At 45.7% G+C, this 25,763-nt stretch overlaps 1 protein-coding gene across 5 annotated transcripts in view; it reads left to right on the top strand.

Annotated features, from left to right (window-relative positions):
- The window catches only part of dok4 (docking protein 4), a 132,088-nt gene that overhangs the window by 43,822 nt on the left and 62,503 nt on the right, over positions 1-25,763 (top strand). For all 5 annotated transcript variants that reach the window (XR_007037830.1, XM_047362271.1, XM_047362269.1 and 2 more), the window contains one exon: positions 15,889-15,996. Coding sequence is in view for 4 of the 5 variants with exons in the window: in XM_047362271.1 (XP_047218227.1) it covers positions 15,889-15,996 (108 nt within the window). In the remaining variant the exon portion in view is untranslated. The remainder of the gene's footprint in view (positions 1-15,888; positions 15,997-25,763) is intronic.

Below are 25,763 nucleotides of genomic sequence, written 5' to 3'. Positions count from 1 at the left end.
GTGCTGGCTTCAAGGTTGGTCTGGCATTGAACTGCCTGCACATCTCACATGAATTAATCCAATGCACTGCCATTGGTTTCAAAAAAGGGTGCCACCAGTGTTCGAGATTTTTCAACTTTTGCATTGTTCCCACATGTCCTACTCCGTGTGCTTCTTCTAGGGCTACTTTGGTAAGACCTGGTGGCAAGATGGGACGTCCGTCTGGGCTTCTCCAGAGACCACTCTGATCCTCTGAGCCCCCTCGGGCCTTCCAAACTGATTTTTCCTCGGGAGAGGCCCCCTTTTGTAATTTCATTACTTCTTCCAGGGTGGGTTCTGGTGTCCACCCTGCTTCTGAACACAGCATTATGTGCCTGGGCTGATATCCTGCACACTGTTTAGCTGCCTGGTCAGCTGCCTGGTTCCCTTGTGCTACTCTGGTGTTAATGCTGTCATGTCCTTTGCATTTAATAACGGCTACTTCTTGAGGGAGCAACAAAGCTTCAGCCAACTTTCTCATTTCCTGTTCATGTTTAATGGGTTTCTGTCCTGCAGTTCTGAATCCTGTCCACAGCCACTGTTTGAGTTCTACATGTACAGCTCCTTTAGCGTATGCGGAATCTGTGTAGATGTTAACCTTCTGTCCTGTTCCTAGTTCCAGAGCAGCTATTACTGCCAAAACTTCTGCTCTCTGGGTTGATTGTGTGTCTGTCAGTTCCTCTGCTTGTACTGTGACAAAATCTGTCCCTGTGTCTTCCACCACCGCGTATGCTGCCTTAAGTCCTTCTGTGTCATGTCTGAAGCAGCACCCGTCTGTGTACAGGTTTCGGGCGTCTATTAGGGATGTACTTTGTAAATCTGGTCTGATTTTTTCATTGAACTCCACTTTTTCTGTGCAGACATGTGGTGTACCGGTAGTTATTCTATCTGCTATTTTTATTCCTTCATGTGTGTATGTGATGTTTGGGGCCTCCAGCACCTTACTCAGCCTCTGTTGTCTCAATGGTGAGAGTGTGAAAGCCTGAGAGTTCACAAAGGCCACCACACCATGTGATGTCAATATGTTAAGAGGATGTCCCATCACTACATGAGCTGTTTTTTGGATTATTTTAGCCATCCCTTCTGCGTGTCGGGTGCACTCATGATGCCTTTGTTCCATATTGTCCAACATTACACTTATGTACATTAGCATTGTTCTTATTCCCCCTTTTTTCTGGAACAGCACACCATTTGCCGTGTGTGCTGTGACAGAAACATCCAACTGGAAGGGCAACGTGTAATCTGGGTGTGCCAAATGTGCAGCTTGCGAGAGGCTGGTTTTTAAGTTAATTAACGCTTCTTCGGCTTCTCTAGTCCATTCAAGCGGGGCAGTGAGGTTTCTCATGCCCTGTTTTTTGACAAGATCTCTAAGGGGTGCAGTGAGGTTGGTGTAGCCGGGCACAAAAGATCTGCTATACCCTGTGAGTCCTAGGAAAGACAACATGTCCTTAACCAGGAGTGGTTTTGGGTGGGACAAAACTGCAGATTGGTGAACTGGGGACATCCCTGTGCCAGGTTGGGAAACAACTCTGCCCAGAAAGTCAACCTGGCGTCTGCATATTTGGTTTTGGTTTGGTTTTGCTAACCTTGTAGCCTTTTTTGGCCAAATGCGACAGGACAGTTGCTGTTGCCTCAAGGCATTCACCCACAGTGGGTGTTGCGAGGAGAATGTCATCCACGTACTGAATCAGAGTGGTGTTTGGTGGTAATGGGCAATCTTGGAGAGAGTCTTTCAGAACCTGATTGAAGATTCCTGGAGAAAGCGCGAATCCCTGCGGCAAATGAGTGTATCTATACCTATGGGATTTATAGGTAAATGCGAAAATGTCCCTGCATTCCTCAGCTAAAGGAAGGCAGAAAAATGCGTTGGCCAGGTCAATGCAGGTAAACCAGCAATGGTCAGGGTTCAGATTTGTTAGAGCAACATAGGGATTGGGCACGGGAACGGTAGGGGTTGCCAAAGCTGCATTTATGGCCCGTAAATCATGTGCCATGCGCCATTTACCTGTCCCTTTTTTCTCCACTGGCAGAATGGGTGTGTTCCATGAAGAGGAATGTGCGGACTCTAAAACACCTGAGTTCCAGAGGCCTTCCACTGTATCTTTAATGCCTAGTTCTGCTGCTGGTTTGTGAGGGTATTGGGGCTTCCATATTGGTTGGTCAGTGGTCAACTGAAAGGTAATGGGGGAACATTGAATCAGACTTACATCTGTGGGTCCCTCTGCCCAGAGGGTGGAAGGTATTTTTTCCACAATAGCAGCTGCCAGCGGATGGTCTGTTTTTTCCCTACCATGGTGTCTGTCTAACTGAACATGCTCCATTGTGCCCACATCCGTGGAGTGGTTGAATATGCTATAAGTGTTACCTGAGGGTGAGTAAAAAAGGTTGGGGGTTGCCAAAGGCTGCCAATCCTGTAGGTTCAGGGAGCATTTGAACACACCTCCAAGTTCACCTGGGTGCAGAGCCAAAGAGACATGAGGCACGCCATCAGACCACACCCTAAACCACACTTCCTGCTCTTCAGCCAAGTGAACCTCGGTCGCCACTCCTTCTGGTGCTACATAAATGTCTGTGGTGACAATGTCCCAGTGCGTACCCTCTAACTCGTCAGCAAAGCTTTCCTGGTAACATTCACAATTATTTCTATCATAAAACAAGGTGACATGCGGGGGGTCAGGAGGAGGTACATAGGGCGCCAGAGTGGAGAGCCAGGATTTCCACCGATGGAAAGCCGAGAGAATGCCTCTGTGCGCGGTGGTTTCAGGTTGCAGCAAAACTCAGTATATTTCAGCCATTGAGTCCTGCAGTGGCTGGAGGAGGTATTGTCCATGTGAAAAAGAAGTGTTATTGCCACAAAATAACTGGATGCCATTGGGCAGGTGAACCAGCACTCCCATTTTTATCAACATGTCTCTACCCAGTAAATTTACTGGTGTGTCAGTGGAGACTAGATAACTGTGATTCAGTGTCTGTCCACCAATTTCAGTCTTTAAAAGCTTGGTATATGGCAGGACCTGTTTTGCCCCCGAGAACCCCATGACAGTTGTAGTCCTGGTGGAGAGTGTGTTTGGAGGAGCCTGTTTGATGGTTGAACATGTGGCCCCAGTGTCCACCAGAAAAGGAAGGCTATTTCCGGACACAGTCACAGACAGCAGGGGGTCCGCAGTCCCGCTGTCTTCTGGGGTCAGTGGGGACCTTCATTGGTGCTCAGGCCAGAGACTAGGCTCATCCCAGGCCGGTAATTGGAGTTGTGGTCCATGTGCGCCGCGTGCGGGGCCACCTCTGCCACTGTATGGACGGGCCGGAGGAGCCATGGCGGAACCATAACACCCATACCCTCCGGGTGGACTATTCTTATGGGGGCAATCTCGGGCCCAATATCCAGGCTCATTGCAGTAATAACACACATCAGCATTACCCAGTCTCCTCTGTGGTCCTCTCTGGAATCCCCTTGCTCTCGGCCCTCCCGTCCCCCAAAACCACCAGCATGTCCCTGATATGGGACCGGGGCCTGATGCCACTGTCCTGCTGTTTCTCGATTTCCAGGAAATGGAGGAGCCTGACGGGGCTGAGACACTGCACCTTCATACATAATTTTAGGTGTTTTACCCTCTTTTTTCTTTTCCCCCACCTTCTGTTTAGCTTCTGCTAATTGCATTTTCAGGAGCTGAGTTTGTAATGTTTTTAATTCACTCTCCTCATTTTGTTTTGCCTCTTTGACGTTAGATAAATGATGCATCAGATGGCGCTCCCATATTCCAGTCTCTGCCCCAGGTAGGTTGGGATTATCTTCCATATTAGTTTTAACCTGCGATGGTAACCCTCTTAAGGCAGCATCCCGGAACCAGTCCCTTTGGGGACCAGCTCTGTCTGGACTAGTTCCTGTCTGTGTTTGCCACATGGATTTGCACTGATCTAAATATTCTGTAGGATTTGTGTTTGCGTTCCACTCAAATTTTGGAATGGTATGTCCTCTGGTTACTGGATACATTTGTCTAAGAGCTATGCCTATGAGAGTGGAATAGAAGGTAAATGGGTCCCCATCTGGTGCTGTTGTTATACCCGCAACAAGCTCTATGTCCCTACAGCTGTGTGGCTTCATGGCCCTGTAATCACCTAGAGCTAAAGTGGTGCCTGCTGTCAGGGATTCCAGTGTCTGTAGCCATATAGAGGCACCTTCTGTGATAGGGGGAAGTTTCTCACACAAAGTGGTGAGATCTCCCAGTGTGAATGGTTTGTATCTGTTTCCTCCAAATTGTTGTTGGAACAGTGGACCCATATAAGAAGGTTTGGGCTGGGTTCGGGGTCTCATGTTATAGCCATGTCCAGCAGGGGGAGGAGTAGCCTCAGGTACTGGTGGCAATGGGGTTGAGGGAGATGACATAGCTTCCTCATTTTCAATTGGTAACTGATTCTGTACTGTAATAGGTGGTGCCTGCATAGCAGCGTCATAATAAGTTACTGCAGACAGTGGTTCTTCTTTTACCCATTTCCCTGACACTGACATAATAACTGAGCCCTCAGTTACATCTGGTTTCAGAGGTGTGGCTAACTCCATATCACTATAATGGGAAGTATAAGGGGTGGAACATCTTATTGGGCCAGAAGCTGCCTGCAATTTGTCCCGTAGTACCCGGTCAGCAAATGGGTCAGTTAGTGGAACCTGTGAAATGAATGAACCTCCAGAGGTCAGTTCAGACCCAGCAGTGGAATGTGAGCTGAGAGAGGCGGGGGCTGAGGGGGAGGGAGCAGGCGGTGATGGGCCAGGAGGAGACTGGTCATTTACTGGCGGCAGATCACACACGCTCACGTGTCCCCCAGTAACTTGCAAAGTGGGGTATAAGCCTGCGGGGGGAGGAGTGGGGGAGTGGAAAGTGTATAAGGTGGCGGCATTTCAACTTTACTGCTATCTTTAATCTGTCTGCTTTTCTTGTCTCTTTTCTCAGTCATAGCATGATCAGTACTCTACCACAGCAAACCCATCTGTGACCAAAATTTTTCATCCTTTTCTGCGTTGTTTTTAACTTCGTTCCACTTTCCTCTGCTCATCCATCTGCAGTCTCTACACTGTTTGTCAGCTAACTCTTTCTCCTGTTTTGACTGTTTCATCTTCAACCAGAACCACTTGCCAACATTCTCTCTATCTGTCTTGTTTTTTCCATCTTTTGACAATTCTTCATTTATTTTAGAATCTATCCGTTTAACCAACTTCTGCTCCTCTTTATGTTCATGTGATTTTTTAATAGCAGTTTTCATTATTAGCAGCTGGTTCGCTATGCTCTTCCATGGACGATTCTGTCCCCATCCATTATTATCTATTTCTCTATAAAATTCACCTTCCATCTTATGACAACTACTATCCTTTTTTCTAAAAGATATATTTTTAATGCGTTATCTCATTCAGTTCTGGCCGACCGGGACGTATGGAACGCTATGTCCCGAGTTCCTGGTCTAATTGAAGGTTCTCTAATCGACCCTCAAGACACCAGAACACATCCACCCCCCAGGAGCCTGTTTTCGGTGGCCGGTCCTTGTCATCACCGTCAGGTTACCAGACCGAACATTTATCCAGGCCTTTTACACCGTTTTTTTTTTAACCCGCAATGGGAGTTGCTCGCTGCTTGGCGTTCTTCCCCACTCACACAACAGCTTTCATTCACTCGTGTTTTCCTAATTAGTCTGTTCTTGCCGGGGTGTGTGTCCAGCTCACAGCTCATTCATTTAAACTGTAAATCTTGTCTGATCTTGCTGGGGATTGTGTCCAGCTCACAGCTCATTTACTTAACCTCTCGAACTCACAGGACTTTCTATCTTTTACGGTGTTATTTCCACCGCTTATATTGTTCCTTCTGTGTTTATGCAGACGTCTGTAATCTGAGTTTTCGCAGAGAAATATCTCCGTTACTCATCAGCATTCATACACAGTGTATTTGCCTGGTCTTGTTCTCAGTTATATGAAGAATTCGAGGTTTCGTTGGGCCTCTAACCCAGCTAACAGTACCCCACCGTCGAGGACATACTCTGAAGTGCTACTATACTGAACTACTATATTTTTCCACACAACACCACCACTAAGTCTTGTAATTCTCTTAAAACAATATCCTATTCACCAGTTTAAATCCTAGTCAACATTTATGACACTCTTTTTCTTAAGTTTTAGCAGACTCAGACTTACTAAGACATCGGACACAATATTAATTTAGCCTATCAAAAATCCAAAAGCAGAGTTTGATAAAACAGGTTCTGCTTACATTTTCTGTAGTTTTTGGCTAGCCTGTGTCCGGTGTCTGTTGGTCCTTGTCAGTGATCCCAATTTTCACCTGTTTTCCCAAATCCCGGACGACGCCCCCAAGTTGTCGAAGCCGTCTCTGCTTCCCCAGGTCCGTTACTTTGGGCACAGGTTTCAAAAGAGTGAAATAAACACAAAGTACAATCAGCTTAAGTTCGCCTCTGCGCAGAGGGAGAGAGATGCCCCAGCCAACACCTGCGAGCAATAACTCTGCCCTCTCCGCTTCCAACTCGTTTTATTAGGTCTCCAGGGCGTGTTCAACATTTCCTTTTTTACATATATCATATATGTAAAAAAGGAAATGTTGAACCGTCACCTTAACGTGGTGGAGGGGTTTGAGTGCTCAAATGATCCTAGAGGCTATGTTGTCTGGGGCCTAAATGCCCCTGGTAGGGTCTCCCATGGCAAACAGGTTCTAGGTGATGGGTCAGACAAAGAATGGTTCAAGAACCCCTCATGAAGAACACAATATCGAGGCACGTGACGTCGCCCGGTACGGCGGAGCCGGGGTCCCACCCTGGAGCCAGGCCTGGGGTCGGGACTCGTCGGAGAGCACCTGGTGGCCGGGTTGCTCCTCGCGGGACCCGGCCGGGCCAAGCCCGAACGAGAGACGCGAGGCCATCCTCCAGTGGGCCCACCACCTGCAGGGGGAACCGTGAGGGACCGGTGCAAAGAGGATTGGGTGGCGGACGAAGGTGGAGACCTCAACGGCCCGATCCCCGGATGCTTAGGCTGGCTCTAGGGACGTGGAATGTCACCTCGCTGGGGGGGAAGGAGTCTGAGCTTGTGCGGGAGGTCGAGAGATATCGACTAGAAATAGTCGGGCTCGCCTCCACGCACAGCGTGGGCTCTGGAACCCATCTCCTTGAGAGGGGTTGGACTCTCTTCTACTCTGGAGTGGCCCACGGGGAGAGGCGGCGGGCTGGTGTGGGTTTGCTTGTTGCCCCCCAGCTCAGCCGTCTCGTGTTGGGGTTTACCCCAGTGGATGAGAGGGTTGTATCCCTGCGCCTTCGGGTTGGGGAGAGCCTACGGGCCGAGTGGTAGTGCAGAGTACCCTGCCTTCTTGGCGTCCCTGTCGGGGGTGCTGGATAGTGCCCCTCCCGGGGACTCCATTATTCTGCTGGAGGACTTCAACGCCCACGTGGGGAACGACAGTGACACCTGGAGAGGCGTGATCGGGAGGAATGGCCTCCCCGATCTGAATCCGAGTGGTGTTTTGTTATTGGACTTCTGTGCTAGTCACGGATTGTCCATAACGAACACCATGTTCAAACATAAGGGTGTCCATCAGTGCACTTGGCACCAGGACACCCTAGGCAGGAGGTCGATGATCGACTTTGTTGTCGTATCATCAGACCTTCGGCCGCATGTTTTGGACACTCGGGTGAAGAGAGGGGCTGAGCTGTCCACTGATCATCACCTGGTGGTGAGTTGGATCCGCTGGAGGAGGAGAAAGCCGGACAGACTCGGCAGGCCCAAGCGCATAGTGAGGGTCTGCTGGGAATGCCTGGCGGAGCCCTCGGCCAGGGATGTATTCAACTCCCACCTCCGGGAGAGCTTTGACCAGATCCCGGGGGATGTTGGAGACATAGAGTCAGAGTGGACCATGTTCTCTGCATCTATTGTCGATGCTGCTGCCCATAGCTGCGGCCGTAAGGTCTGCGGTGCCTGTCGTGGCGGCAATCCCAGAACCCGGTGGTGGACACCGGCAGTAAGGGATGCTGTTAAGCTGAAGAAGGAGTCCTATCGGCTGTGGTTGGCTTGTGGGACTCCTGAGGCGGCTGACGGGTACCGTGAGGCCAAGCGTGCTGCGGCCCGGGCTGTGGCAGAGGCAAAAACTCGGGCCTGGGAAGAGTTCGGTGAGGCCATGGAGAAGGACTACCGGTTGGCCTCGAAGCGATTCTGGCAAACCGTCCGACGCCTCAGGAGGGGGAAGCAGTGCTCTGCCAACACTGTTTATAGTGGGGGCGGGAGACTGCTGACCTCGACTGAGGACATTATCGGGCGGTGGAAGGAGTACTTCGAGGATCTCCTCAATCCTGCCATCACGCATTCCGTGGTGGAAACAGAGGCTGGGGACTCGGGGTTGGACTCTTTCATCACCCAGGCTGAAGTCACCGAGGTGGTTAAAAAGCTCCGCGGTGGCAAGGCTTCGGGGGTGGATGAGATCCGCCCTGAGTACCTCAAGTCTCTGGATGTTGTAGGGCTGTCATGGTTGACACGCCTCTTCAACATTGCGTGGCGGTCGGGGACAGTGCCTCTGGACTGGCAGACTGGGGTGGTGGTCCCCCTTTATAAGAAGGGGGACCGGAGGGTGTGTTCCAACTACAGGGGGATCACACTCCTCAGCCTCCCTGGTAAGGCCTACGCCAGGGTATTGGAGAGGAGAGTCCGACCGATAGTCGAACCTCGGCTTCAGGAGGAACAGTGTGGTTTTCGTCCCAGCCGTGGAACACTGGACCAGCTCTATACCCTCTACAGGGTGCTCGAGGGTTCATGGGAGTTTGCCCAACCGGTTCACATGTGTTTTGTGGACCTGGAGAAGGCATTCGACTGTGTCCCTCGTGATGCCCTGTGGGGGGTGCTCCAGGAGTATGGAATCGGGGGCCCTTTATTAGGGGCCATCCGGTCCCTGTACGAGCGGAGCAGGAGTTTGGTCCGCATTGCCGGCACTAAGTCGGACCTGTTCCCAGTGCATGTTGGACTCCGGCAGGGCTGCCCTTTGTCGCCGGTCCTGTTCATAACTTTTATGGACAGGATTTCTAGACGCAGCCAAGGGCCGGAGGGGGTCTGGTTTGGGGACCAGTGGATTTCGTCTCTTCTTTTTGCGGATGACGTGGTCCTGCTGGCCCCCTCTAGCCAAGACCTACAGCATGCGCTGTGGCGGTTCGCAGCCGAGTGTGAAGCGGCTGGGATGAGGATCAGCTCCTCCAAGTCCGAGGCCATGGTACTCGACCGGAAAAGGGTGGCTTGTCCTCTTCAGGTTGGAGGGGAGTTCCTGCCTCAAGTGGAGGAGTTTAAGTATCTCGGGGTCTTGTTCACGAGTGAGGGAAGAATGGAGCGGGAGATCGACAGACGGATCGGTGCAGCTGCCCCAGTAATGGGGGCGCTGTGCCGGTCCATTGTGGTGAAGAGAGAGCTGAGCCGAAAAGCAAAGCTCTCAATTTACTGGTCGGTCTACGTTCCTACCCTCACCTATGGCCATGAACTTTGGGTCATGACCGAAAGAACGAGATCACGGATACAAGCAGCTGAAATGAGCTTCCTCCGTAGGGTGGCCGGGCACTCCCTTAGAGATAGGGTGAGGAGCTCGGCCATCCGGGAGGGGCTCGGAGTAGAGCCGCTACTCCTCCACATCGAGAGGAGCCAGTTGAGGTGGCTCGGGCATCTATACCGGATGCCTCCTGGACGCCTTCCTCGGGAGGTGTTCCAGGCACGTCCCACCGGGAGGAGGCCCAGGGGACGGCCCAGGACACGCTGGAGGGACTATGTCTCTCGGCTGGCCTGGGAACGCCTTGGGCTCCCCCTGGAGGAACTGGAGGAGGTGTCTGGAGAGAGGGACGTCTGGGCGTCTCTGCTGAGTCTGCTGCCCCCGCGACCCGGTCCTGGATAAGCGGAAGACGACGAACGAACGAACGAACGAACGAACGACGAACGAACGAACATATATCATATCACTTAGTTGTACAACATAACAGTTCCTTATGTCCAAATAACGAGTGCTTCCTGTTATTACTTCCAGCAGGCTCCTCTAATCGTCTCCTTCACTCCCTATCCGCTGCTCTCCTGTCCTTCACCAATTTATGACCTCTATCAGCACATTCCAGTTACACACATAGATAGTTTATATTCTACACATCAAGTCACTGACTTACAGCATTTACTCCTCCTGGATGAGCATGTAGCCGTCACTGTCCTTGACTTTGCAGCAATCCCTCATATCAAGCATGAATGTAGCGACAGTGGAAAAGAAAACTCCCCTTTAACAGAAAGAAACCTCCAGCAGAATCACACTGAGTTTAAGCCTAGCCTTAAAAGTAGACAGGGTGTCTGCCTCACGGACTAAAACTGGGAGCTGGTTCCACAGGAGAGGAGCCTGATAACTAAAGGATCTGCCTCCCATTCTACTTCTAGAGACTCTAGGAACCACCAGTAAACCTGCAGTCTGAGAACAAAGTGCTCTGATAGGAACATATGGACCAATCAGATCTCTGATGTATGATGGAGCTAGATCATTAAGGGCTTTATATGTGAGGAGGAGAATTTTAAATTATATTCTGGATTTAATAGGGAGCCAATGAAGGGAAGCGAAAATAGGAGAAATATGATCTCTCTTTTTAATTTTCATCAGAACTCTCGCTGCAGCATTTTGAATCAGCTGAAGGCTTTTAACTGCATTTTGTGGACATCCTGATAGTAACAAATTACAATAGTCCAGCCTTGAAGTAACAAATGCATGGACTAGTTTTTCAGCGTCACTCCTGGATAGGATATTTCTAATTTTGGCAATGTTCCGGAGATGAAAGAAGAAAATCCTAGAAACCTGTTTAATATGGGATTTAAATGACATGTCCTGGTCAAAGATAACAACAAGGTTTTTACTTTATTACTGGAAGACAATTAATGCCGTCCACATTAATTGATTGACTAAGCAGCTTCTTTTTTAAAGACTACGGTCCAAGGATGACAACTTCTGTCTTGTCTGAATTTAGAAGCAGAAAAGGGGAAGTCATTCAAGTTTTTATGTCTTCTAGACATGCCTGTAGTCTGACCAAGTGGTTGGGCTCATCAGGATTTATGGATAAGTAAAGCTGAGTATCATCAGCGTAACAGTGAAAAGTTATCCTATGCTGCCTGATAATTTGACCTATTGGAGGCATATATAGTAAAGAGAATTGGCCCAAGCACTGGACACTGTAGTACTCCACAATTAACTCTGGAGTTTGAATATGATTTATCATTTACATGAACAAACTGGAATCTGTCAGACAAATAAGATTTAAACCAGCCTAGTGCCGGGACCACAGTCAGTGTTTTTTGTCACTAAAAAAGTTACATATATTCATCTGGTTGATGTGAATTCTCTTTTCAGCTTGTTTGGACTGAATATTAATTCAAATGAATGAAAATATATGCTATTGTAAAAATCCATTATAAAAGCTTGCGGGCGGGTTTACTTTTCCTCCACACTGGCTGATAGAATTAGAAAGCTGATAAATACAGACAAATGTAAAATAAGACACAAGTGAACCAAGTAAGTTTGACTTGCAAGGATGAGACAGTCCTCTGCCAAACAGCAAATTCCTTCTCACAAAGGGAGAAGTCCTTGCACCAGCCTTTTATTTACAACTCACATTCCTACAAGCAAAAAGCGGGAATCAGTTCAGCCAATTCTTACAGAGATTTCAACCTAAAAGAGTAGTAATTCCCACTGTTTGGCTGTGAGCAGGAGAGGAGGATGTGAAGCTTGTTTCTGAACTGAACCTATTGAAGAATGTGTTCAGTTCATTGGCTCTGTCCAGACCTCCATCGGTCTGATCATCCTTCTGCTTGAAGCCTGTGATCTTCTTCATCCCTGTCCACACATCTCTGATATTGTTTTGCTGGAGCTTGCTCTCCAGCTTCTTCTTGTACACCTCCTTGCTGTCTCTTATCTTGACTTTAAGTTGCTTCTGTATAATCCTCAATAATTCTCTGTCTCCCTCTCTGAAGGCTCTTTTTTTCTTGTTAAGCAGGTCCTTCAGGTCACTGGTGATCCAAGGTTTGTTATTGGGGAAGCATCTCACGGTTCTGGTGGGGATGATGTTATCCACACAGACGTTTATATAGCCGTTACACACTCAGTCATGGCATTGATGTCCTCTCCATGTGGCTGGCACAGTGCGTCCCAGTCTGTAGCCTCAAAGCAACCTTGCAGAGCTTCTTCAGCTTCTTGTGACCATTTTCTCACAGTCCTCTTTTTAACAGGTTGCCTCTGAACAAGGGGCTTATATTTTGAGCAGAGAAAAACAAGATTGTGATCTGATTTGCCTAGAGGATGTCTTGCTGTAGAGATGTATGAGTCCTTGACATTTGCATAAAACAAATCCAATGTTTTGTTTTTTCTGGTAGAACAGCTGACAAATTGTTGAAACGTTGGAAGTGTAGCAGAGAGTGAAGCATGGTTAAAATCACCAGAAATTGCCACAAAAGCATTGGGGTTTTGTGTCTGTAGCTCAGCAACAACTGAGCTGATGGCATCACATGCAGTGTCAGCAACAGCGGAAGGTGGAACGTAAACTGTTGCCAAAATAACACTGGTGAACTCTCTGGGTAAATAATATGGACGAAAACTTACTGCCAACAGTTCAATATCTGGACTGCAGAGATGACACTTCACAGTAACATGTCCTGGATTACACCATCTGTTGTTCACAAGTACTGCCAGTCCACCTCCTTTACATTTGCCGCTCCTCTTTAAATCTCTGTCTGCTCGTATGGTTAAAAAGCCCGGCAGAGAAACCACATTCATAAATCACACCAACTTCATACGTTCTTCACACTCTCATACTCAAACCTGATGTTCTTCCCCGGGGAGTTTGAACCTAATTTATAGTATTATTGATGTCCCAATTGATCAATTCTCTTACTTTGTGTAAGCTCACAAGTTAATTGTTTGCTTAAGTCACTTTGGTCTTTTTAACAAGATCACATTACGACCTCTGTAGAACACAGATCACCACTGCTCACCATAGAGATCTCAAAGAAAAAAGAAAAACACTGCAATCAACATTGCAATCTCCAAATCATGTACATGTAAAATTTCAACAGCTGTGGCCTTTCCCAGCGCTTTTTGCCCTCCGGACATCACACGGAGGCACAATTCTCTTACTTCAACGTAAATCCACTGGCTAATTTTCCTCAAGGTCTCCTACGTACCTTTTCTAACAAGTTTTTTATATGTATGAAATAGCTGTCTCTTAAACAAGAATGATTAATTCTTGGAGAGAATCAGTATTAACGTCAGGCACTATATGACAAAAAAGCTTATGCTTTGCCTTGGCACCACGACCCAGCCGGGAGTGCGCACTACTCGTTTTAGGACTGCCTTAGCCAATTCCAACTTTATGTTTTTTAGACAGCCCTCCCGCATGCGGGAATTTGTAAAAGCTGTGAGAAGAGAGAAAAAAAAGAGAGGGAGAGACCAAAGTCTCTATCTACTCCCCCTCAGTAAAAGGGGCACCGGGATGAGCTGAGATTCTTTCAACAAGAAAAGAGACAAGAACTCACCTTCTCCTGTTGTGGGCCCCGAACCACAGCCACCCAGGCCCCTCTCCGGAGGAGTAACCGCAAACCTCTCTGTGTAGTCTGAACTCCCCGTAAGGGCCACCAATATTTGGGAGCGAGTGGTTCAATTACTGAGCTAAATAGTTATCACAATACTCAGAAATATCTCTCGACACACGGCCCCCACGAGAGGGGAACTTTATTCTTCAAAAAGCGCACATCATCATCTTCATCACAAATTCCAGAAGTCTCCCCTCCCTTCACTTCTTAAAGGGCGGTTTTATACAGTTACAAAGCATTAGTGTGTATTGGGGTCTTCTTGACCAATTGAAATCATTATTCTCCGTTACATAACATTCCTTGGCACATTCACACTGTTATCTCTACTTTTTCCGAGAATACACTCCGGCCCAACATCTGGAAAACATCAGACTGGTGTATGTGACATTTTGTAATAACACATGACTTTATCTGGATTGCAAACTCTCAGGTCAGTTGACCTGGCAGTATTCACCAGATTTCCTGGCTGCCTGCAACAACAAGCTCATTTGTCTTTCCTCTCGCCAAGAACTTTCCTCTAATATAATCTGTTTCCCAACCAGACAGCTTGCATGTCTCCACTCAGAGTGAACTTATCACAGAGTTCAATTTATTATGGTAAAGACAATAATAACACTTTTTATCTAGTTAAACAGAGGTTTACGCTTCCACAGCCTAAATCATCTAGACTAGGTTTTCCGTATTTTGTGCAACACTTCTTTCTAGAGTAAGGATTTTCTTTGGAGTTGGCTGCTTTTGAATCTCTTAAGGGAAATTTTGAGGACTATCTAAACTCAAGACCCCTATTTATTAATAGACCTCTTTAAAAACTGCAGTATTGTTAAACGCCAAGCTTACTGGCTAGCGTATTACTTTTTATATACTCAGTTGGTTCTGTCTTACCTGTGCGTTCATTCACACTGTCTGTCGGAACGTGTTGATCCACCTCCCGGTGCCCCTCGGTCAATTCGGCAGTTACCAACACAGAATTTACTGTGCAGGATTTTTGTTCTCCAGACGTTGTGAAGGCTGCCCAGACTGAAACCCCACACGCACCGCAGGGCCCTGGGCGGCAGATTTCTAGCGATACGGCTCGAAGGACCAAAGAAATGTTAGTTAGAAAGCTGATAAATACAGATAAGTGTGTAATAAGACACAAGTGAACCAAGTAACTTTGACTTGCAAGGATGAGACAGTCCTCTTCCAAACAGAGACTTCCTTCTCACAAAGGAAGAAATCCTTGCACCAGCCTTTTATTTACAACTCACATTCCTACAAGCAAAAAGCGGGAATTGGTTCAGCCAATTCTTACAGAGATTTCAACCTAAAAGTATAGTAATTCCCATATATGGCATAAGCTTTTCATGTCCAGGGAGTGATCCACTCCAGACCGCATTCCTTATTTATTTATATTTATGTCACTATCTTACATCTAGAAAGTTCTCCTCAACTGTGGCTCTCATTTGCAGCGAGGAGCTGATTTCTGAATGTATTCAGAGCAATAGACTGCACTCATTGCTGCAAGGGCACCAGCTGTAAGTGAATATAAATTTATGAATGGTTTCTAGGTGATTTAAAAAAAATTTATGTGGCGTCCTGAATGATTTAAAAATTTTAAGTTGTAGACATAGTGCGCGTGGTGACAAACATCCCTCATGATGTGTAGAGACACAGTCTCTCTTAGCGTTTTTCTGCTGACAGGAAGCGGTTCTTTGACTGTCACAGCACAGTTGCCATGGTTATTTGGACGCGTGATGGGTGACTTCTGGCTATCTATACTACTTTGCGTATATATTTAGGGACGGGGACTGGGCAGTCCAAGTGCCACGTGCAGCTGCGCCAAATTCCCCGCAAATTAGGATGTATGAAGGCTACGTGTGCAGTGACATATCTATGCACAGTTTCATACATCTAAATCTTTTTGTACGCCAGAACTTTCATAACTTTCTCCCTTCTGCAAACTTTTAGTATGAAAGCTGCACACTCTTTCATACATGAAGCCCCTGGTGTTTTATTGTTCCTGGCTGGATTCTTCTGTTACACTGCCTGTGCTCCATGACATGCTCTCTCTGTGATTTTCGTCTGCGAGTTTTCCTGATTACTGTATTAAAGAACTCTGTTTTACAACAGTCAGTCTCTGCATTTCAGGTTCTTCACAAACCAAATCAACCAAACTCACTTCAGAATGACTTTTTTAATACTCTTAACACATTTTTAATGAAGTTGGGTTTGTGATTATTTGTCTGTGTATGTGTGTGTTTCCTTGCATATTACAGATCTATCGACGCTGCTGGCTTGTGTTCAAGAAGTCATCCAGCAAAGGACCCCGTTGTCTTGAGAAATACCCTGATGAGAAGGCTGCCTACATCAGAGCATGTCCTAAAGTAAGTTTGTATTTTTGGGAGTGACAGGTATATTCTACTCTGTGGGGGGAAAAGGTGATAAAATGTTCACATACGTGCAAACACACATAACACACGTGCAAAAACTCACCTTCCGCCTCTCTGCCTGCTCAGATGCTTTTCTCCTAAGCTCCCTGCTTGCTGGCATTCTTTTACTCCTAACTTTTCATCTCTTAGCCAAAATTACGGAAATATTGGACTAAAGCTACTTCTTACCAGCGAGTCCCAAGGATTATTATTATTATTTTTATTTTATTTTATTTTTTCTAAAAGATTTTTTCTAAAGGATTTTGATGTTTTTATAATCAAACTCGTAAGAAGGACAAGCTGACGCCAGCTAATCAGCACAAAATGCCTCCCTTCACCACAGAGGACTTCAACAAACATTTACAGAAATTGGCTGTTTTGGAGATGAAAATCCATGGACTAGAAGTGAATTCCTTCTTTTCCTGCTCTCGGTGGAGGTGGACGCTTTTCCTCTGTCTCCCGCATCCCTCCCATATCTGCCCTGCTTCAGCTATGTGTCTTGTCTTTTTGGAGCCTCTTTTTGCACATCTTCCAAATTCTTCCAAAATATGGATTTGGTCAGCTGGTCTCTCAATGCAATTGATCAAATTGTCTCGATGAGAAGACAGGGGTCGGGAGAGCCCGCTTGCCCGGACGGGACATTTTTCTCCGGTTACACAATGGACTCCTGGCAGAAGTGGAGGATTGTGTGTTTGTCGATAATGTCAGTCGAGGATGTGGAAGATGTGTATATAATTGGATGTTTGATATCAGGATTTCTGCTTTTTGGAGTCAGCGGTTACCTGGCATATCGAGAAATTCGGAGAATGTCAGCAGCTGTTCTGGCCATTGTAAGGCTGCCTGGCATGTATGATGGGATCTTCAAAGCGATCAACACTCAGACTGAGATGTTACGTGAGCTGAATCGCAGACTGGATGTGATCCTTATACAGGATCGCAGGCAGGTTGCGGTTCCTGGACTCGGGTGAAATGGTATAAATCTTGGAGAAAGTTGTTCGCTTGGATCTGGCAGAAAGACCAGGAATTTGGCTGTTTGGATTCGCCTTTGTGAAGCACCAGCAAGACTCTCAAGGCTGACGGAAAATTAAGAGTCAGCCTAACCCAAATAATTATTGTTTTTCTGAATCTGGCTCCCCTGCGCGGCCTTGATGGCTGGTTATCTTCAACTTCTCCTGGAAGTTATGTAAACATGAAGCTCTGCTCCCTCCCTTCCCTGAGGACATCTGTGGACCTGCTCAGAACTTTGTGGCCGGTTGATGAACATTCCAACGAACCATCAAGGACAATGGCCTCTGTGACAGTGCTTCATGGACTTACTTGCACACACTCACTCGCACACACACACATGCTCAAGATAAACATATGCACCCCCTCACACCACCTTCACCGTTCCCGGCATGATGTTGTTTTGTCAACTGTTGCTTCTTTGTGCTGAGGTTTTTTTGCAATCTCAATCTGTATCCTGCTAAGGATAAAGTGTGAAATATGATTTTTTTTCCCTCTACTTATCTAATGTGGCCTCTTTTCTCATCTAACAAGGGCAGCGCCTGTGAGTGGGCAGCAAAACCTCGGTGACCCGTCTCCCTTGTCTTGTGTCATGATGTATGTTTGGATGGGTTGTACTGGAATTCTAATTTCCCCTCGGGGATCAATAAAGTATCTTTAAATTGAATTGAATTGAATTGAATTGAATTGAATGTGGAGGTGAATATGAGGTACAACGATGATTTACCTCTGCCTGTGATCCCAAACAGTGACAGCCAGCTCAACGACTCTGCCGGCAATCAGAACACTGAGAATAAACCTACCGGCAGACCCCCCTGGCATGTTTTAGGTGCATGCCCAAAAAATCAAGGTGGACGACTCACTGGAAGATCTCAGCAATTAAATAAATTAGAATGGCCAGAATTACAGAGAAATTTCCCCGTTTCCCCTGGGAAAAGGAGACTTAAAAAAGGGATTAAAAACTTCTGCAACAAGAAAAACACAGACGTTATGATTGGTACCAGTAACATGGTCTCTGATATCTCAGAGAATATTACTATTATTAAATGTTCATTTTCGACTTGCCAAAGACAGATAAGTTTACTGCCAAACTCTTTTGATCATTGTCATATGTAGGATTAAAACTTCTCTGGAATCCGACTACCTGGCAGATTTGAAACACACACATAAGAGATGTGAGAATTTCAAGCAATAAATTCACTCTATTGTTTCAGAGAATATTCTTGTAATCACAGAAAAGCGCCCGTCTCTAGAAAACCTTATTATACACTGTGGAGCCATGGATGACGTGGCTAAGAAAAAATCAGAAGGATTGAAGGAGGATTTCACTCGTCTTCTGAATATTGTTGGAGGTCTCAATATCAAGGTGTTTCTCAGCAGACCCTTTGCACTGATTTTCTGTGGAGATGAGGTTTTTTCCAGACTTCTGATGATTAATAAGTGGTTGAAAAAAACATGTGCCAACACACCTGTGAACTTCATCGACAACTTTAATATTTTTTGGGAAAAAAGATTACTCTTCAAGCAAGATGGTTTCTGTTTGAACAAGCCAGGAGCCAGACAGCTCACATCTAATCTCTTCTATTCAGTAAATAATCCGCCAGCAGCTTCGACCTTCAGCAGAAAACATGGAGTATCAACAACAATGATAATGCTGCCTCCAACAGCTCCGGCAGAAACAACCGGCCAGTTGGCTGAGAAAGAGAGGTCATCACAAAAGGTCTCCCCGTCGAAATCCACAGGAGAAGTGGACCCCCCCATTACAACCCCATCCCCCCAGACCCAGACCGTCACCCCTGGTAAACCCCCCTCACCCCAGACCCAGACCGCACAGAACTCTCCCATTTCCCCACTGAGCCCGCTTTTTGCTTTACTGGATTCTGATAACATGAAAGGAGCTCTTAAAATCGGGACCCAAATGGCTCTGACATCTTCTCCATTCAACACCCCCCGTGGCCGAGGCCCTGCTACTGGACCAACATCTTCCAAATGCCGCAAAGCTCCACCACCTCCTAATCTATCTCCTCCTAATCAGGACCTTCAAATCACTTCTCTCTGATACAGTCTGGGCCCCAGTGGTAACTAATGAGCATGTCCAGGAAAAACTTGGGCCCCTAATAGGAGATAGTTGTAAAATCTCTGTGCTTATATGTGACAGAAAGAACAAAGCCAAAAGGATGGTAAATGGCCTGTACCTGTATTGTGCTTTATCAAGTCACCAGAGACCCCAAAGCGCTTCGCACTACATTCAGTCATCCACCCATTCATCCACTGAGAGTGGTGAGCTACACTGTAGCCACAGCTACCCTGGGGCAGACTGACAGAAGTGGGGCTGCCACACACAGGCGCTCTGACCACCATCAGTAGGCAAGGCGGGTAAAGTGTCTTGCCCAAGGACACGACGATGGCCGGTTACAAGACGAACCCCAGCCACCATCACCACAACCGCCGCAGGATAAGAGACAGTAATAAACAATCAAAAAAAGCCATAAACTGTCAGGTACAACCAGACACAGAGTTAATATCAGAAACTAAGTCATATAAACTGACTTTATTGAACATTAGATCTCTGTCAGGAAAATCATTTTTAATCAATGACTTCATTACTGATCACGATCTTGATGTTCTGTTTTTAACAGAAACATGGTTATATGAATTTAATGAAGCTCCCATTCTGATAGAGGCGACGCCTCCAAACTACAATTTTCTTTGTGAGAGCAGACAGCAAAGAAAAGGTGGAGGGGGGGCCACTTTGTTTAAAGATTTATTAGAGTGTATAAAAGTATTTCTGGCCAAATTTGACTCTTTTGAATATGTGGCTCTCCAGGTAAAGAGCCCGGTCCGAACCATGTTCTTGAATATTTACAGGCCTCATAAGTCCAAAACAAACTTTTTCAGTGATTTTAATGAGCTTTTATCTGTGATATGTGTTGATTATAACTGTTTAATTATTATTAGTCTTCAACATTCACATGGACAATCCTGAAGACAGAAGTCCAATAGATCTATGTGACACTTGTAGAAATGTTGGTTTGACTCAACATGTTAAACAGCAAACGCACAAACAGGGACATTCACTATATTATCTATAAAGAGAGACTATACAGATATAATCTACAACTGAAAAATGCAAGGGAATCTTTCTTTTCTGAGATCATCAGGAAAACATTAACAATGCTCGTGCATTATTTGCCACGGTCGACAGGTTAACAAACCCTCCTGTAACTGTAGCATCTGAACTCCACTCTACCAGGGTGCTATGAATCAGAAAAAGGTGGACCCAAGATTCAGCCAGACACAGTACTGAAAGTTTAAAAAGTTTATTCAGCCACAGGAAAATGTCACACAGTTAACACTCCTCACAGCTTCCAGGAATCACTGAGGCAGAAAGAGGGATTAGTGACTTGTAGTCTCTTCAGATTTTGCAGGGATCAGAAAAGTCACTAACCTGCTTTTGTCTTGAGTGGAACTTGAAACCCAGAGGGCAACCCTCAATGGGCGGCAGGCGGTGATCTCCACAGCACAGGTAAGAAGTGACTCCAGGCTCAATAATCCAAGGACAGAAACAGGGTCAACGATCGGAACAAGAGGCATCAGGCAAGGGGCAGGCAGAGGCATACACCAGATGCAGGAAACAAGGTCGACAACCAAAATCCAAATAGTCCGACAGGGAGCAGGCAGAGGCATAAATCCAAAAGGCAAGGCAAGGTCAAGAACAATGATCAGACAGGAAGGAACGCTGGATATCTACTCACACAATGGCTTTCAAAAATCTGGCACCGTCTGCTTGTCAGAGTCGGTATATATCAGGGAAGACACAGGTGCTTGGCATTCCACAGATTGCACTGCAGCAGCCACCAGGTGCATCTAATCTTCTGATTGCAGCCAGGGAGACAAGGGAGAGCAGACGTGCCAGAATCATAACACAGGGCCTGCAATGAATTTGCTAAATTCTTTACTGAAAAAACCAAAAAGATCAGAGGGGCAGTCAGCACATCCACATCAACTCCAGGACCAAAGTTATCTCCAACTAGAACTGATTTTGACAAAATTTCCCAATTTCACCAAATAAACTGCAAAATCTTTGAAGACATTGTACAGCAACTAAGCTATTCTTCCTGCTGATTCGATCTTTTACCCATAGCTTTCCTTAAGAAAGCTTTACCTGTAATAACATCTGATTTAACACAAATAATAAACACATCCCTTTTGTCAGGTGTTTTCCCCCAGGCCCTAAAAACAGCAATTATCAAACCTCTATTGAAAAAGAGCAACTTGGACAAGCTGCTACTACAGAACTACAGGCCTATATCAAACCTCCCCTTCATCAGTAAGATTATAGAAAAAGCTGTGTTTCAACAGTTAAACAACTTTCTAACAACGACCAGCTACTTTGATGTCTTCTAGTCAGGCTTTCTGTTCACCACAGTACAGAGACTGCTCTTGTCAAGGTGTTCAATGACATCCGTATAAATGCAAACTGTGGAAGAACCACAGTGCTGGTATTGTTGGACCTTAGTGCAGCATTCGACGCTTTTGATCACTCCATTTTATTAGAGTGCCTGGAAAACCGAGTCGGCCTTTCTGGTACAGCACTCAATTGGTTTAAATCCTACTTGAAGGACAGGGACTTTTTTGTGTCAGTAGGTAACTTTACATCAGAGAGCACAAAAATCACATGTGGCGTTCCCCAAGGGTCCATCTTAGGGCCCCTCCTATTCAATATCTACATGCTCCCCCTAACTCAGATTTTAATAAACAACAACGTAAGTTATCATAACTATGCAGATGACACACAGCTATACGTTACGATGTCACCAGGTGACTATGAACCCATTCAAGCGCTGGGTAAATACTTAGAAGAAATCAATGCATGGATGGGCCTAAATTATCTTCAGCTGAATCAAAACAAAACTGAAGTAATAATCTTTGGACCAAAGGAAGAGTGTTTAAATGTTAGCACACAGCTTCAGTTAATACAGCTAGAAACCACCAGTCAGGTTAGAAACCTGGGTGTAGTGATGGACTCAGACCTGAACCTTCGAGGCACATAAAGACAGTAACAAAGTTGGCCTTCTATCACCTAAAGAACTTCTCCAGGATTAAAGGACTAATGTCTCAGCAGGACCTTGAAAAACTAATTCATGCGTTCATCTTTAGTAGAATTGATTACTGCAACGGTGTCTTTACAGGTCTGCCTAAAAAGTCAATCAGGTCCGGTGACGTCACCTTCCAAGATGGCTGCTTGAGTTGTCTACTCCTCCAGTAAATCTTAACTTGAACCCCATTACATGCGAAATATAATGAAAATGATTAAAATGGAGTCTGTAAGGGGGTCTAGAATGGGGAAAAGGGACGGAAATAAGAAAACCATGAACAAAGAATTTGCACAAGAAAGAAAGACGGCAGGTAGCTCACCAACACATCACCACCTCGACGAATCTAATGCTAATCCACTTTCCACTGACGCGACAGGAATAGCGCAAATTCTGGGGGAGTTACGGGACTTCCGAAAAGATATGAAACAACAGCTGGATGACATTAAGTCAGAACTCGTCAGCGTACACAAAATGATTAAGGAAACGGAGGACCGAGTTGATGCGGTCGAGGAGCGGGCACAGAACATGGAGCAGATATTGAGCAAGATGGCCGAACTGATAAGCCAACAACAAGAAAAACTGCTTGATCAGGAAGGGAGATCACGAAGAGAAAACATCCGTATATACAACGTGCCAGAGGGAGCGGAAGGATCAACGATGAGAGATTTTGTTGATAAATCACTTAAATACACCCTGGAGACCGCACCAAATATGGGATTGGACATTGAGAGGGCACAATGAGCACTGGCTCCACCACCTGCTGGGGACAGAAACAACAGGCTGCGATCCATTGTGGTTAAATTCCTACGCAGCAGAACCAAAGAAGAGATTATACGAAAAGCACGGGGGTAGAAAGACGTGCTTCTACATGGCAAACCAATATATTTTCATCATGATTATCCTCCCATAGTGCTGCAGAAACGCAAAGAATATTCGGAAGCTAAACGTGTCCTGAAGCAGATAAAGATCCGCTTCCAATCTCCTTTCCCCGCTAAACTACGAGTGTTTTATGAGGTGGAAACACGGTTTTACCAGACAGCAGCAGAGATGACGAAGGATATGAGGGAGCGTGGTTTGTCTGTCCCCCTGATTAAGCTACAGGTCCTTCTCAAAATATTAGCATATTGTGATAAAGTTCATTATTTTCCATAATGTCATGATGAAAATTTAACATTCATATATTTTAGATTCATTGCACACTAACTGAAATATTTCAGGTCTTTTATTGTCTTAATATGGATGATTTTGGCATATAGCTCATGAAAACCCAAAATTCCTATCTCACAAAATTAGCATATTTCATCCGACCAATAAAAGAAAAGTTTTTTTAATACAAAAAACATCAACCTTCAAATAATCATGTACAGTTATACACTCAATACTTGGTCGGAAATCCTTTTGCAGAAATGACTGCTTCAATGCGGCGTGGCATGGAGGCAATTAGCCTGTGGCACTGCTGAGGTCTTATGGAGGCCCAGGATGCTTCGATAGCGGCCTTTAGCTCATCCAAAGTGTTGGGTCTTGAGTCTCTCAACGTTCTCTTCACAATATCCCACAGATTCTCTATGGGGTTCACGTCAGGAGAGTTGGCAGGCCAATTGAGCACAGTAATACCATGGTCAGTAAACCATTTACCAGTGGTTTTGGCACTGTGAGCAGGTGCCAGGTCATGCTGAAAAATGAAATCTTCATCTCCATAAAGCTTTTCAGCAGATGGAAGCATGAAGTGCTCCAAAATCTCCTGATAGCTAGCTGCATTGACCCTGCCCTTGATAAAACACAGTGGACCAACACCAGCAGCTGACACGGCACCCCAGACCATCACTGACTGTGGGTACTTGACACTGGACTTCTGGCATTTTGGCATTTCTTTCTCCCCAGTCTTCCTCCAGACTCTGGCACCTTGATTTCCAAATGACATGCAGAATTGGCTTTCATGCGAAAAAAGTACTTTGGACCACTGAGCAACAGTCCAGTGCTGCTTCTCTGTAGCCCAGGTCAGGCGCTTCTTACTCTGTTTCTGGTTACAAAGTGGCTTGACCTGGGGAATGCGGCCCATTTCCTGCACATGCCTGTGCACGGTGGCTCTGGATGTTTCTACTCCAGACTCAGTCCACTGATTCCGCAGGTCCCCCAAGGTCTGGAATCGGCCCTTCTCCACAATCTTCCTCAGGGTCCGGTCACCTCTTCTTGTTGTGCAGTGCTTTCTGCCACACTTTTTCCTTCCCACAGACTTCCCACTGAGGTGCCTTGATACAACACTCTGGGAACAGCCTATTCGTTCAGAAATTTATTTCTGTGTCTTACCCTCTTGCTTGAGGGTGTCAATAGTGGCCTTCTGGACAGCAGTCAGGTCGGCAGTCTTACCCGTGATTGGGGTTTTGAGTGATGAACCAGGCTGGGAGTTTTGAAGGCCTCAGGAATCTTTTGCAGGTGTTTAGAGTTAACTCGTTGATTCAGATGATTAGGTTCATAGCTCGTTTAGAGACCCTTTTAATGATATGCTAATTCCAGATAGGAATTTTGGGTTTTCATGAGCTGTATGCCAAAATCATCCGTATTAAGACAATAAAAGACCTGAAATATTTCAGTTAGTGTGCAATGAATCTAAAATATATGAATGTTAAATTTTCCTCATGACATTATGGAAAATAATGAACTTCATCACAACATGCTAATATTTTGAGAAGGACCTGTAAAGGAGAGCCTGGCCGAGCAACTCTCCCGTACCACTTGGAAGAAGATAGGCTCGAAACAACAAATGCCAGGAGAAGACAGAGAGATGAACATCAGAGAAAGACTAAGTGAGTTCAGAAGAGAAACTAGTTCTCTTCAAGAGGAGCTCTGAAGGGATGTAATAATGATTGGTAAGCTAAATAATCTTTGAGTAATCAATAGGGTATACACTATGAGGATAACGTATCTCAGTTAGTTCGATTGCTCTGCTTTATGGACATCATCGTTGTGATATTGAGTATATTCCCAAACCCCAACCTAGACGAAAAATAAAATATGTACCGAGGAGGAATGCGCACAAAATGGACAGAAACAGCCTTAGCGTAGTTGGGGGGCCCTCCCCTCTTTTTCAAGGGAGGACTTCCCCCAGGGCTAGAGGGTTTTCCTAGCCAAGTTCAGGGTCTTTTGTTCAGGACCCCAACCTTGGAATCTCAAGTTTGTTTTCTATTCTTTATGTTTAAGTTACTGTTTACATTTGTTCGGAGGGTGGATTGGTTAAGCTTTGCTATCAGACAGCTAAAAATGATCAACAGGACAATTAGATATGGCTAACAATAAGATAAATATAATTACTTTTAATGTTAATGGTCTACTCAACCCAATTAAATAAAGCAAAATCCTATAAAAAATGAACAAGGAACATGCCCACATAGTGTTCTTACAAGAAACCCACTTAAACAAAAGTGAACATGAAAAACTAAGAGGAATGGGTTTCAACCAATTGTTTTTCTCTTCATAAAAATCAGGACATAGAAGGGGAGTAGCTACTCTTATCTCAAACAAGATACATTTCGAAAAATTATACTAACTGGTGGATAAGGAAGGCAGGTTTGTGCTTGTGAGAGGCAATGTAGGAGGAAACCCTGTTACATTATTTAACAT

Source organism: Girardinichthys multiradiatus, chromosome 4 (genome assembly GCF_021462225.1).
Source record: "Girardinichthys multiradiatus isolate DD_20200921_A chromosome 4, DD_fGirMul_XY1, whole genome shotgun sequence".
Taxonomy (NCBI): domain Eukaryota; kingdom Metazoa; phylum Chordata; class Actinopteri; order Cyprinodontiformes; family Goodeidae; genus Girardinichthys; species Girardinichthys multiradiatus.
The sequence above is the reverse complement of the archived record's forward strand: the minus strand, read 5'-3'. Positions and strand labels throughout refer to the sequence as shown.